This window comes from Oreochromis niloticus, linkage group LG17 (genome assembly GCF_001858045.2).
Source record: "Oreochromis niloticus isolate F11D_XX linkage group LG17, O_niloticus_UMD_NMBU, whole genome shotgun sequence".
In the NCBI taxonomy this organism is placed as follows: domain Eukaryota; kingdom Metazoa; phylum Chordata; class Actinopteri; order Cichliformes; family Cichlidae; genus Oreochromis; species Oreochromis niloticus.
In genome coordinates this window covers 37,361,531-37,375,659 of record NC_031981.2, presented here as the reverse complement: position 1 = coordinate 37,375,659, position 14,129 = coordinate 37,361,531, and the positions used below count along the sequence as shown (strand labels likewise).

At 42.4% G+C, this 14,129-nt stretch overlaps 1 protein-coding gene across 2 annotated transcripts in view; it reads right to left on the bottom strand.

The window, feature by feature from the left end:
• The window catches only part of slc41a2b (solute carrier family 41 member 2b), a 36,451-nt gene that overhangs the window by 7,740 nt on the left and 14,582 nt on the right, over positions 1-14,129 (bottom strand). For both annotated transcript variants that reach the window (XM_019347075.2, XM_019347076.2), the window contains exons 9-10: positions 7,901-8,032; positions 7,190-7,338 (exon numbers count right to left, since the gene is read on the bottom strand). In XM_019347075.2, the coding sequence (XP_019202620.1) occupies positions 7,190-7,338; positions 7,901-8,032 (281 nt within the window). The remainder of the gene's footprint in view (positions 1-7,189; positions 7,339-7,900; positions 8,033-14,129) is intronic.

Genomic DNA, 14,129 nt, shown 5'->3' with positions numbered 1-14,129 from the left:
CAGTGTCCCAAGGTCCCACATCCTCTTCATGCAACCCCTTCCACTGGGGTTACGTACATAGTAGTGTTTCAACAGTGCCCGGTTCTCATCTCATGCCCACTTGTGCCTTCTTATTCCAGTAGCCCCCCTCTCATCAGTGTGAATGAAAGTAATGAAGCAAGGAACATGGAAGCTTGCAGAACTCTTCCTGCATCCTTCACTTAGTCCATAGGCTGTTAGGTCACAGTCAGACTTGGTTGTCTTGTTAATAACAGCACTCTATCAGGACAAAATAAGTTTAAAATTCTGTTTGCTTTGTAGCTTATTTAGTTCTGGGGCACTGTGGGTTTTTTCAGTTGTGCTACATGGACACACCTGCTCATGTCCAACTAAAGTGAATACAAGCTTTCCAAGGTACAGACTAAACTGTATGAGTGTAACCTAAGAGTCTTTGCTTCATTAAAAATATCAGACTTTACTTTTAACTTGGACCATTTGCAGAAAATGCAATGACTGAGACTCTTGAATGACTGGAGGTTTGCCGAAAAGGACTCTTTATGTTTAGTTTGTGCAGTTGCTGGTGCTTTGCTTCAAAGAACTATGACGACTTGTAATGTTGCAAACACAGAGGAATTATGAGATTAAGAGACAATTCAGGACGCTGCTGGAATCGTTGAATGTCTTTCATGGAAATCCTTTAATCCTGTAAATAACTGGACGTTGCTTGTTACCAGACAGAAAGTATGGACGACTGAAAGTGTTTCTTCTGATACTGGTGAGACAATAAAAAGACATGCAAACCCTGTAAGGTGGTCTGTAATGACTGCAACAAAGACTTGTGCTATAGTGACTCATATATTTATACCTGCACATTTCTCAAATCATTCAGCATACTGAGTACAAAAAACAGACTTTCACGTAACACCGAACACATTCCAGACTTTGACATGAATACATGTTCTGAAATAATCAATGTTTAATCATCTCTGAGAGGTAAAGTTATATTGTGTTGTTGATATGTGCATTCAGCTGTTACATAGACATTTTTTTGCTTACATCTCTGAGCCCCTTGTTCTCTGTATCTCAGCAACATATATGCAGTATATATGTCACCCCTGTGCTCAAAGAAACCTGCAAAACCTACAGTAATACAAACTGTATCACTTGAAGCCACTTTATTAGATACTCTAGTATTTATCATCTGGGCAAACATAATTGGATTTTGCTGTATTCTACAGTAGTGCTCAGTGAAATGCTTGATTTGTGGACCACTGCAAGCTGCTTTATTGAGCCATTATTGAATAATCTTTTCTTTTTCTAGGCTAGAACAAAATTAAGTTTGAGAATGACTTGAATACACAGACTTGGGTATTTTATTATAGCATTTCATTTGTATTCATGTGTTTTGAATTAGAAGATTTAAAATGGAAGTCATTTAATATAAAAGTAGACTGAAAGATCTTTTTTAAGTGGCAAATACTATTAATTTAAGGGAGCTCATTGTATCTGGGAGCATTTCTTATATTCAATATTTTCTCCTCAACATAAATCAACTTTCTTTATGATGCACCTGGACACAGCCTTGGTGCATGGTTCCAAGTTTGCTGCTATGAAAGTCTACTCATTTTTCCAGCATTTTTTTAACCCTTCTAAACTCATAAGTACAAGAAAGCTTTATGGTCTTCATTTAGACTAAAAACCTTTATTACCAGCATCATGTTCTACATGTGACTCTCCACCAAGTGATCGTAAAGCATAGAGCTGAGCCCAAGCTAACTGTCGTGTGCTGTTGAATGCAAACTGAATGACAGTCTCTGCAGTGATTAATAACGCTTCCACGTGTTCACTTATAGTACATAAACCTTGTGAGATTCACTGACTCTAGATTGATCTTGTTCACCAGTTGTTCCCTTCTAGTCATCCTGCTCAAGCTGCACTTAAAAATGAGTGACCTTGAGTTTTTTGCATGCAAAAGGAAAGAGTGCACTTGACTTACATCCACAGAAAAGAAGAAGAGCTTAATAGTAAACGTTTTTGCAAAACAACCCTGAACTGTTTTATTACAATGATTTTCTTTTCACAATTGTGGGAGCCAAAATCACGTCTGAAAGTAAGCTGGTTCTACCTCAAAATTACAATACTGGCCATACTGGGCTTTTGGGGATAGGTATCGGGGGCAGATATCACCAAGCCCCAAGAGCGATGGAAGAAAGAGTGTTGACTGCAAGAGGAACTGACCTGAAAGCTTGAAACCTGGATCCTCCGTTGCTGGTTACCAAGACTACGTGAAGTACCAACATATCATCTACTAGATGATGTGAATGCAGCACTAAGTACAATACGTACCACTACCATTACAGAGACTAACCAGCTGATCTACACTACAGTAGCAGTGATCAGTGAGATGCTTGGCTACAAGTTGAACAGCCTTAAGGAGCAATGTCCTCCATGGAGGAGGCTAGAGGCATGGAGGGAGGTTAGCCAACTATCGGAGCTGCAGAAAGGTGCGATGTAGAAGGTGCCTAAGAAGTACAGCAAGCTGAGGCCTTGGAGACTGTCAAGCAACGACTCACAACCTTGGCCAGCCGCTTGAAGAGATACACCACAGAGATCGAAGGCAGGAGAATAAACCAGCTGTTCTCCACAGAAGCAGCCAAGGTGTACTCTCAGTGGCAGGGGAACAATATGAGAACAGCACCACCAAGACTGGAGACAGAGCAATACTGGAAGAGCATATGCGAGAAGGACGCAACCAGTAACAGCAATGCTCCATGGCTAGTGGATCTGAGGGCAGACCATAGCAACCTCCCTGAACAGGGTCCAGTAACCATCACAGTGGCAGACATCCAAGAAAGGGTCTCCAGTATGAAGAGTTGGACAGCACCAGGCCCCGACATGGTTCACGCCTACTGGCTAAAGAAGCTGACTGCACTCCACAAGCGTCTGGCAGCACAAACGAACCAGCTTGTAGTCGACGAGAGACACCCAGAATGGCTAATCGAAGGTCGGACAGTCCTGATCCTCAAGGACTCCCAGAAGGAACCAGTCCCCTCCAACTACCAGCCAATAACCTGCCTCAGCACCACATGGAAGCTCCTGTCAGGCATCACAGCGGCTAAGATGAACAGGTACATGGCTCTTACTGCAAGCATGATAAACAACATACATCCAGAGATTATATGGATGCATATTACAGAGGCATATATAAATGTCATTAGATTTATATGTCTGTATCAAATCTATGCCATAGGAATGTTGTAACCACAAACCCTTCTAAAACCTTACGCCCTAACCTGATGTGCACCTCCCTTACAATGTATCTGCTGTTGATGCAGCCCACTCAGACACCGGCAACAGCATTGCCACTCGTGTAGTCTCTGCATAGATCCAGCACAGAGGGGCATTAGTGCTAAATTTTACAATAAAATACATGAATTTCATTTACCCAGCAGCCAGGTGCCTTCTACAGTTATCTGTGCCAGCAGCCACAGCCCTAACTTTAAGCATTTATAAAGTTTAATAGTGTGATTTATTAAAAAGCAGTCATCTTGAGTACAGTTGTTATGATACACTTTAACATGGAAGTCTAAAGGGACTGACTGACCCTTGGAGCCAGCCTCAGGAAGCTATTAGAGGAACTCGAGTTTTCAGCATGTCTGCAAAGGCATAATTTTTCAACCCCAAAGTTGCTGCTGGTTGTAAAATCTCTCCGATTTTACCATTACAAAAATCGAGGCATTGTTTGTTTTTGGATTCACATTTCAGCCGTCACTCACATCACACAGCAGTCAAAGCCAAATCAGGAAATAAAATCTGTTTTGTTTTGGTGAATGATGATGATGATGCTGATTTCACATCTGAAAGTGTTAAGCTGGCTACTGAGCGCATTCAGAAACACTCCTCTGTATTTTGCCTCTAGGCAACCTTTCACAGCAATTACTCTATTAAACTAGCAAAATAAGATTCTGCTGCTGCTGAGCACTGCCTGACAGACAGCCTGACTGCGTTTGAGCTGACATTCATACTGCAGAACCGGTGTACTTGATAGGAAAATGTCATGCGTAACCTCAGAGCCTGGCCATTCTGTGTTTCTGATACATGCATGAAGCTGACTGGTTTGCGGACCAAACGCTTGCTGACAGATGAGAGCTCAAACTACGTTCTCCTGAGCTGGATAATATCTGACACTCACTGGAACAATGAGGTCATGTCTTCAGAGTAAGAGATGATTACCTCAGTTATTACTGATTCATATTTTCCTGCGTACCACCTTTGTGTTATCCAATAACTTGGCTTCCATTAACATTATCATAGACATGCATATGCTTCACTATTAAACTTTGTTTAACCTCATCAGACCAAGTTGCTCCAATCCCAATCTGTCAAACTCTCTACTTTCCCTTCACACCACCACTGATTGCACTGTGTTGCCTTAGTTTGTTTAGTATTGCCTCATTCTTATACTGGATATGCTGTGGGCTAACATTACAGCGTGCTGTCTTGTGTGATTTGTTTATGTTTTCATGTTTCATCTCTTGCCATGTTCCAGGCTTTTTTTAATCCCTATGGATTTATGTAAAATTATTAATCACCGTATGCCAAAACATGCAGAAGCCCATTCTTCCTTTCTAACTAGTGACTGTACTGTGAAGCTGGCAGAGATAGCACAATGAGTCAGGCTATTCTGCAGGAATGTTTCAATTTCTCCCCTTATTTTCTATGCTTTCACTTTCAATGGAACACTATCAAACTGTACCATGTGCAGTTTCTGCTTATCACTGCTATTAAAGAAGCAGACTGCTACAGTTAAAGTAGAACTGAATGACACTATCAAATTCTGCCATGTTACAGACTTTTTTTGCCAAATGGGGTCTCGTGCTGCATCGAATGTGGGAGAAAATTTGGAATGACATTGGAAGGTGTGAGAAAAATAAGTCCATACTGAATCTCAACTGGGTATTCGCACAGCCAGTTTGAATTGAGCATTTATTTCTTTAAAAAGACTTACTGGCAAAAACCAAATGAAATGTATCCGTGTGGATAATGTGATTTCAGTTTCCGATGTGCAGTGAGTGCATCGGGGTCTTTTAAGGGCACTGGCCAAGGCTACTTTTTTCTCAGAGCCAGTGGAGAAACAATGTTAAAACTAATGTTCCTCATGAAATCAGATATTATGCATCTTTACAGTAGTAGACAGCCCTCCCTTTACGACCTTAAAGTGTCAAGCTTATCCTCACATGTGAGTTTGCTGTAGGGCATTGCATCATTTGCAGTGGTCTGCATTACAGGCGGAGGCTCGCTGAAGATGAAGCTGCTATCCCCTGCTTATAATCCTCAAACACCCACACATTTGTTTTCCAGCCCTGCAGTCCTGCTCACTCTTCTGCAAGTGCTATTCAGGTTTCCACAATCCTCCCAGAGACACACGACTATTCCTGGACCCCCTGGAATGTGAGATTCTCAAAACTGCAGCGCTTTGCTTCATTAGTTCTCAGTGTAAACACTCCATGATCAGTTTACTGTGCTGTAAACCAACACTGCTATTTGGAAGCCCCATGAGGTCATGTTTGACACAACCAAAACAGAGACAAAGCACACAGAAGTATTTTCTTATTCTCCCTATAAAAAAATATTCACTCTTTTTCGACAGTTTCCACTGCTCATTCAGACGCCATCTGTAGCGGCTCCATGCGCCGCAGTTTGAGAACCAGTGTTCCAGTTGTATTAAACCTTCATCAGGTCATTTTTGTTGTAATATTTGGTCCCTTAAAGCTCCTTTCTAAATTCTTTAGCTACTAAACGCCCCACCATGCTACCTGCGTGTCATCAGCTGTGCCTGTCTGCTGTTTGGAGCAGAGCACAGTGGCTTTTTTTATTTTCTTCAAACGGCTGCCTGCTGAGACACGAACATGTGCAGGCACAGGAAACACAATGCTAACTGAAACATATGAATTTACTATTCAACATTTTCCTCTTGAATATTACAGAGTTTAGCGTCCATCTATATGACGGTGTTAAATGGTGATTTAATGTGGCACGAGGGGAAACTTCGGGCTGTAACTGAGCTTTTATATTTCGTAATAATTAATCTCTGCATAAATACACTGGCGATAAAGCATGCGTACTTCTGGGAGCCATTTCTGCATCTTACTTCAATAAATATTTATACCATAAAACACTTCCATCTATGAAGACGTGCAGAAAGAGCCACACAAAGCAGAATTCAGCGCTTGAACAGATCAGTCACTCTTCTTTGGTGACTTCAATGTGAAAAAGGCTGGATACAAACACTTTCTACTCCTGCAGTCTCAAGAGTCGTCTCTGCCATCTGATGTTCTATTTGGGACTGAAGGATCCTTAAAGCGGCTCTGCTGGCTCTGTTCTTAATTGATTTGGAAAGTCTCCAATTCCTCAGTGACCAGGATTACATCTTAATGTTCTGTGTCTGCGTTAAAGATTTAGGGAAGCCTTAAAAAGCCTTTGGGCACAGCAAGAGTCCGACACACACACACAAAAACCCCCATGCCAACTCAACTCTTCAAATTCCAGACCTTAAAGACAGATCACGATGCACCTAAGACATGAAAGCAGCCAATCATAATTCAAGCTGCTCCTTCATAATTATCATACCTGCTGCCAAAACAAAATCAGGATTCCTTCAGGCACCGCCTCAAACCACAACACTCAAGGAATTCACAGGATACACACACCTGCATCTCCGCCTTGTGTTGAGGAAGACACAACCACAGATTCATCTTCCTCTTATATCTGGCTTGGAATATTTTCACACAGGTTCACAGGTGTTGCTGTTTTCACTGACCCTCTTAAATACAGTTAACACGCCTGATCAAAAACATGCTATCATTTCTTCTGTTTAAACTCTGTAGATGTTGCAAAAAATCAGCTGATGCAAACTGAAGACAACAGGATGAGCGCTGATTTGTACACCGATGAATGTGAGCCTAATATTTTGTCACTAAAGTGGCCCCTGTCAGATCACATATAGTCACTTCATCCAGCATTAGTGCAAAATAGAGGTTAGTGCAGCTTTAAACAGCTGGAATCACAGAGGAGCCTGAGGACTGCCTTTTTGTTGGTGTTGATAACAAAGCATTAAGGTCTGAGATGGGACTGCAAAAAGAGCCAATGAGCTTAAATGCTTCATGTGGGAGGAATATTCTGGAATTCTTTACAGTGGTTACGTACTCACCTGCAGCATAGCAGCAGCTAGGTAGACAGACATAAAGATGGGCGTCAGGGTTGTGTGGCCACTCTTCATGAGGTGGATGATGTAGAGGAAAAGTAGGTGACCGGGGATGACTAAAAAGAGGAGCACCTGTGCAGAACGATGATTGGCGCCTGAGAAAATACAAACAAGACGGAAAAACTTAGAGCTGAACGTGAGGGATCCAAAATACATCTTTCTATTCTTTATGAAAAACACACAGCTGGATAGGCTGGTGACAAATTGCACTCGCTCACGCAGTCCACCAGCTGCCCCCACTGCTTCTTCCAAACACAGAGCTAATTTACGCCTGCAGGAGAGGGCCTCACAACGAACGAGCAGCTCACCAGGGAAATGACTAAAAGCTACAGTTTCAAAGTTTTCAGTGGAGCCTGATCATCATTCTGACACCATTCCTATAAAACATGATATCCAAGCCTACTTTAAACACGTATATGTGTGTGAAAGCCAATTAAACAGTGCCAGACTGAACGACTCCAGCGGAGCCACAACAGTGCTCGTTAGACTGCAAATCATGAAAGGCAGCGCTTCACAGCTGGAAAACAATCCCTGTTGCAGAGTGTGTGTGTGTGTGTGTGTGTGTGTGTGTGTGTGTGTGTGTGTGTGTGTGTGTGTGTGTGTGTGTGTGTGTGTGTGTGTGTGTGTGTGTGTGTGTGTGTGTGTGCTTATACTGACCTGTACCACAGAATGTGCGGCAGGGGTAGTAGCAGCCCTTGGCCTCATCGGGAACTTCCCCAGGAGCACAGTGGAAATGAAGGTGGGTGGAGATCCTGCTTGACTGAATAGCCACCAGGTTACCTCCAATACCTGCACATTACAGAAAGCAATTATCCGACTTCAACAACAGCATGAAAGCTGAAACGAATCACTACTTTTCACCTTTTCCTCAGTGAAAAGACTTCAATATTAAAGAGTTCAAAGACCTGCTAATATATCTCCCAAAGCATGGCTGTAGCTCAGGTAGAGCAGACCATCTGCTGACCCTTAGCTGCTCCAGTCTGCATGCCAAATATCCCAAGTTGTTCTCTGATGCATCTATCAGAGTGTGAATGCTTGTATGAATGGGTGAATGAGGCATGTTTATAAAGTGCTTTGAGTGCTCCAGGGTAGAAAAGTGCTCTATAAGAATCAGTACCAAATATTATTTAGACCAGCGGTCCCCAACCTTTTTTGTGGAAACAGAGTTAACGATAAAAACCCTGAAAACCATAAATAAAAACGACTCACGGCCCGGTACCGGCCCGCTGTTTTTGGCAACATAGCTGAGGCTAATCTAAGACACGTTAGCTCTGCAACATGTTTCGCCTTAAGGATTTTCAAATATAAAATTGTGATTGTGTACAGTGAGACCCTTTACAATTAGATAAAAATGTCTGTAGCGAGGAGACGCCTGTTCTGTTAAAGGATGACTCTATTTGTTACATACGTGCCACGAAAGGTCAAAATGAAAAATGTAGAACAAACTCAGAAAATAGAAAGTAGCAAAACTGGTAGAACTCTGCATGTAGGATGTCTGGGTAATTCTGTTCAACAGCTTCTAATCTGCCAATCTGAAAGGTCACAGGAGAAATCTCAAGATAGATTTACAATTCATAACTCCAATGAAATTACAAATGTTGTGCATTTACCACATTGACATCACTGAGGTAGAGAACAATGATTGCTGAGTGTGTTGCAGGAAAAAAGAACTTGTTTCTGCATGTTGAGAAAAAACACGATCAACCCAAAGTTACCAGAAACTGGTTTTGCTTCAATATGTTATCAATATGTTCACATTTTCCAAGACAGTGTAATGATTACAATCATCTTCTTTATTTCCAAATGCTTTAGATTTGGAATTTTTCATCATGTATTTAATTACCATCAAGCAGATGATCAGTCATGGAAATATGAGACACCAGCTGTACTGACAAACATGCTGATGTTGCATTCACATGCCTCAGCATCACACCTTTCCTTCAGCAGGTGACACACAAACAATTTTCTTGTGTTTTTTTTATCCTGCGAGCACAGCGTGGTGACTAAACCACAGAGGAGAACTTGCATAAAGACATGAAGAACAAGCTAGCAGGCAGGTGTACACAGAGCAGGTCAGGACAGAACAAAGTCTGCTGTTATGTACATAAAGAAGTGTTCAGGGGAGCTGAGAACTGCTAGAAAGGAGGATTATTTATTCAGAAATAATTCAAGTATTTGCTGTTCAGAAGGTTAACAGGACTATACGTCATCAGATGGTCACTGTGATCATGTGCTGGAAACCAAATACAAAGAACAAGAAGCGACGCCGCGTGTTTAAGCCATCCAAATTCGCTTTTGTAGTGCCTATATTAGATTAGACACCGCTGCCACCTCAGGGTGATGTCTACTTTACTCGATCTATTGAAGCTCTTTGTCTGCCTGGTGACTTTTTATTGGAGCATTAGCAGCCCTCCCACAGGGCCTGTAAACAGATATCACTTCACAACGAGTGTTCACACTCTCTACCATCTGTCCCCTCACCTCACATTCCTGTCCTCACCGTTTCCGTCGGCCACAATCTGATGCCATTCTTTAAAGGTACAATGTGGAGACTGATGTGAACCTCGTGTCTGTGTGAAAAAATATAGACAGGAAGTGGGGGCAGGAGAGCTGGCCTGGCTTTGTCTCTGTGGGAAAAAGGGCTGAAAGTTTGAGTTTGGACTGAAAGGAGTTAGATCTCATCAACATGTGGATATTATATTATGTGAAACACCCAAAACAACAAACAGAGAGACAGAGCGAGTGACTGGGTTCGTGTATGTAGTCGATGCAGTTATGTATGCTGGACTCGTACTCAAGGCTCTAAAAGGTACTGTCCACATCTCAGAGTGAAGCTGTGCACTGTTGTCATTCTCCTGTCTGAAGCATCAGCAGCATTAGTGGCTGCACTATTTGATTGCTATGAGGGAACTATAGAAAAGGCTTTGATGACTGCACATCACACTCTTGCTCTTCCAATCTAAACAAAGGTTCTGACTGTATTCTTCACGCTGAGCGACACCAATCACCAATTCCTCAGAGGAAACGATGAACACAAAATACCCTATTTTTTTATTAGTTCTGGGTCTATTGCCTTCAGAACCGCCTCGGTACTTTGTGGCAAAAAAATCAAGAAAGTTCTGGAAACCTTTAGAGTTTGGCTCATACTGACATGACAGCATCATGCAGTCGCTGCAGATTTGTTGGCTGCATGTCCATCTCTCCCATTCACCACATCATTCAAGGTTCTCTGTTGAATTAAGATCTAGTTCCATGTTGTCCTGCTGTAAATGATCACGCTGTAGTCATGAAGGGATGGACAAAGTCAACAACAACACTCATTTAGGCTGCAGTGTTTAAATGATGCTCAGTCACTGCACCATTACAGGATAGATGTCTCCCCCTGTCACATCAGAGAGTTGTTGCCTTTGCATCATCTCAGCTTTTGTGTGATAAAGTGGCAATGAGACGAGGTCAGTCTGCTATCGTTTTGGGTCAAGTTGGCAGTTACATGCAATCTGGTTGAGACACTATAGTGTAAAACTGTGATAAACTGCCATCAACATGCTCTAAAGTGTGTATTCTGATGTTTGGAGGTGAGGACAGGGCGCTGCACACTAGTTGGTTCCCACAACTACTTGGTCTAAACCAGGGGTGTCCAACTCCAGGCCTCGAGGGCCGGTGTCCTGCAGTTTTTAGATGTGTCCTTGATCCAACACAGCTGATCTAAATGGCTAAATGACCTCCTCAACATGTCTTGAAGTTCTCCAGAGGCCTGGTAATAAACTAATCATTTGATTCAGGTGTGTTGACCCAGGGTGAGATCTAAAACCTGCAGGACACCGGCCCTCGAGGCCTGGAGTTGGACACCCCTGGTCTAAACTAAATGGTCACCAAAAGCAATATAGCTAAAAAATATAGTGATATTAGATTTCCCTGATATCGCCCAGCACTAGTACACTATATGCATTTATCACAGCGAACCAAAACCATGTGAGAATGACAGAGTGAACACACTACCAGCATCCACTCGTCATTCTGGGTCAAAGGATTTTCATAGGCAGGGCCCAACACAGACTGTAAACAAAAGATGGTGACGTGGCATAGTGACTCCACCCACTGATTTGTGAAGCCTATTAAAGCCTCGATATTAACATTTTGGCTAACACTACCTTTGTTCCCTCCTTCAGGTCAGACTGACTGAATATTATAAACACTCCCACAGTCAGAGACGCTGTCCTGCAGGGCTGGTTAACTGTTTTTATAAAGGTTTTTTCCCCTCTTCTCCATCTTATGTCTTTGTCTTATGAAAGAAGCACTTGGAAAATGAAATGGATAACTACGTCAGACTTAATGGTTTGGTTTGGTTGCAAAGTAACACAATGGCGCAGCAGCAGGTCAGCGTACAGTCCAGCTGAGTACAACTGTGTCCAAACAATCCAAACAGTCCATCTGCCTACGTGACCAAGATGCCTTTAACTATTCAGAGGACGTGATAAATATTTTTCACTATTTTAAAAACTACTTTTATATATATTTTTATTTTATATGAATAATTTTAGGCCTGTCGTGTTCCAACACATGTTTTGTGGTGTGATAACTATGTTTAACATGGATTTCGGTGCGTCTTTCATACTTCTGTAAATCGACCTCTGTCTTTAACATTGAGAGAGTTCAGAGTACAGACAAACTGAAGAGGGAAGGAAATATATATTAGGCTGACAACTTAAAGCATTCAATTTGTCAAGAGTGTTTTTCCAACCTTCATACATTTGAAAGTTAACTTTTAGTACTGAATTTGGCATTTCAAAAATATGTTAAATGATCACATTTCATAACCTTTATGGTTAATGCAGATGCAGATGGCCCCGCCCCTCCCTGAGCCTGGTTCTGCCGGAGGTTTCTTCCTGCTAAAAGGGAGTTTTTCCTTCCCGCTGTCGCCAAAGTGCTTGCTCATAGGGGGTCATATGATTGTTGGGTTTTTCTCTGTATGTATTAATGTACGATCTACTGTGCAATGTAAAGCACCTTGAGGCGGCTGTTGTTGTGATTTGGCGCTGTATAAATAAAACTGAATTGAATAGTTAATGTGATCGAGCACTGATTCTGACATCCTTAACGACACAGTTTGGGGTATGAGGGTGTTTTTGCCACCTCAGCGGGGCGCAGAGTTAGCTGAAGGTGGTTAAGAGGGCAATCTGGCTTATTTAGGTCACTTGGTCTGACAGGAGCAACGAAGGCGATGAGGATGAGGATGTCTGGGCCACGGCAAACCTTCGTGGAAGCTACAGGGGGTCTGTGCTGCTCTCAACTGGGCCACTCTGCCCGGAGGGAGGGAGGGAGGCGGGTGGTGGTAGGTCTGCGAATCTTGGCTTCTCTTCTCAAGGTTTCATTTATATTGTTTATTCAAATGAGAATGAAGCAGAATGAAAAAAAATACAGAAAAAGCAGAATGAAAGAGAAACACTGACAGAGGAAGGAAAAGATGACTTATTGGTAGGAGTTAGATGCAAAAAACAAAAAAGGCAGACACCTTATCCTGAAGCAAACAACAGAAGGAAAGAAAAATAGGCAAATATGCCAAGATGACAAGCAAAGATTAAAGACTGGGCTGTCTCTCAGTGATGTCTGGTACAAAAATATACAGCATAATGTATCTGCATGTTTGACAAAGTCACATAAAAGTCTCTAAGACACACCTGAAACTGCATTTCAGATCAAAAGAAACAAAAGATGACAAAACCCTACGATGTGCATCGTATAACGTGGACAAGAGGAAACTGTCAGACGCTCCCTCGATGTTAAAGATGTCAGAATCCAGTTTGAGACCCGCAGTATCAGGATCATTTAAGCTTAAACTGAACGAAATAACCCTGAAGCATTAAAATGAAATAATGAAGGTCAGTGTGGGAAAAGAGGGCTTTCTCTCTCCCATCGTTCATTTAACCTGCCTTTTCTTATCAAGCCCTACACACACCCCTCCCCCACTCTTTGCTAATCAAACATCCACATGCTTTCCCCATCTCTGCGCCGTCGGCCCTTTCTTCAAATGTATTTTTATTAGGACAGGAGCGCTGGTGCATTTTTATCTGCCAAAAGACACGAGGCAGACTCCCTCTGTGATTCCTGATGTTGGAAATCAGAGATGGCTTCTGTTCCCAACAGTGCACACAAAATCAAAAAATCCCAGTGCTCATAAACAGACACACAGTGGTTCCACAGCTGCTTTGTGCTGGGGTACGTCTCAGTAGAAAACCAATTAGAGTCAGGTTCGTACTCCATCTCCTTAAATGTCTCTCATTAATGCCATTTAATTAAAAGCTTATCTGTTGTTGTGGCGGTGCCAGAGCCCTGGCAGCCGCGGTTGAGCCCGCTGGCAGTGGGAAATGTGATGAGGGAAAGGTAAGGGAAACTGGAAGAGGACCGGAGACAGACGGACTCCAACTGTCTGCCTAAACCGGTCTCATTAGGTAACTTATTTATGGTGATGAGCATCTGGAGGCTCTTTAGTAACCCTCGTTTATCCAGGGAGTGTGTACCGAGCACACGTCCTTCCGCTGTTCGTACATTCACGTACGTTCACACCTGGGAACTGAACGGCTAGAGGAAAAAGACAAATCGACTCTGCGGTGTGTTATTCATCTTGTGTAGAAACACTGTCTCCATCTCTGCTCCCAGGGTCAAAGACTGCATTAATTATAAAGCTGAGAGAGATAAATGAGACAAACAACAACAGAAGCAGTTTCTCTGTTCCCAAACTTCCAAGTTAAACAGCTCGTTTCCAGTAAAATCAAATGTGCTTTAACGCTGCTGCTCATTAAGATCTGAGAAAAGCGCTGTCAGAAAAACAGCAGAAAACACAGAAAATCCAAAAAGCACCAGCATAGACCTATTCCATTATTTCTAG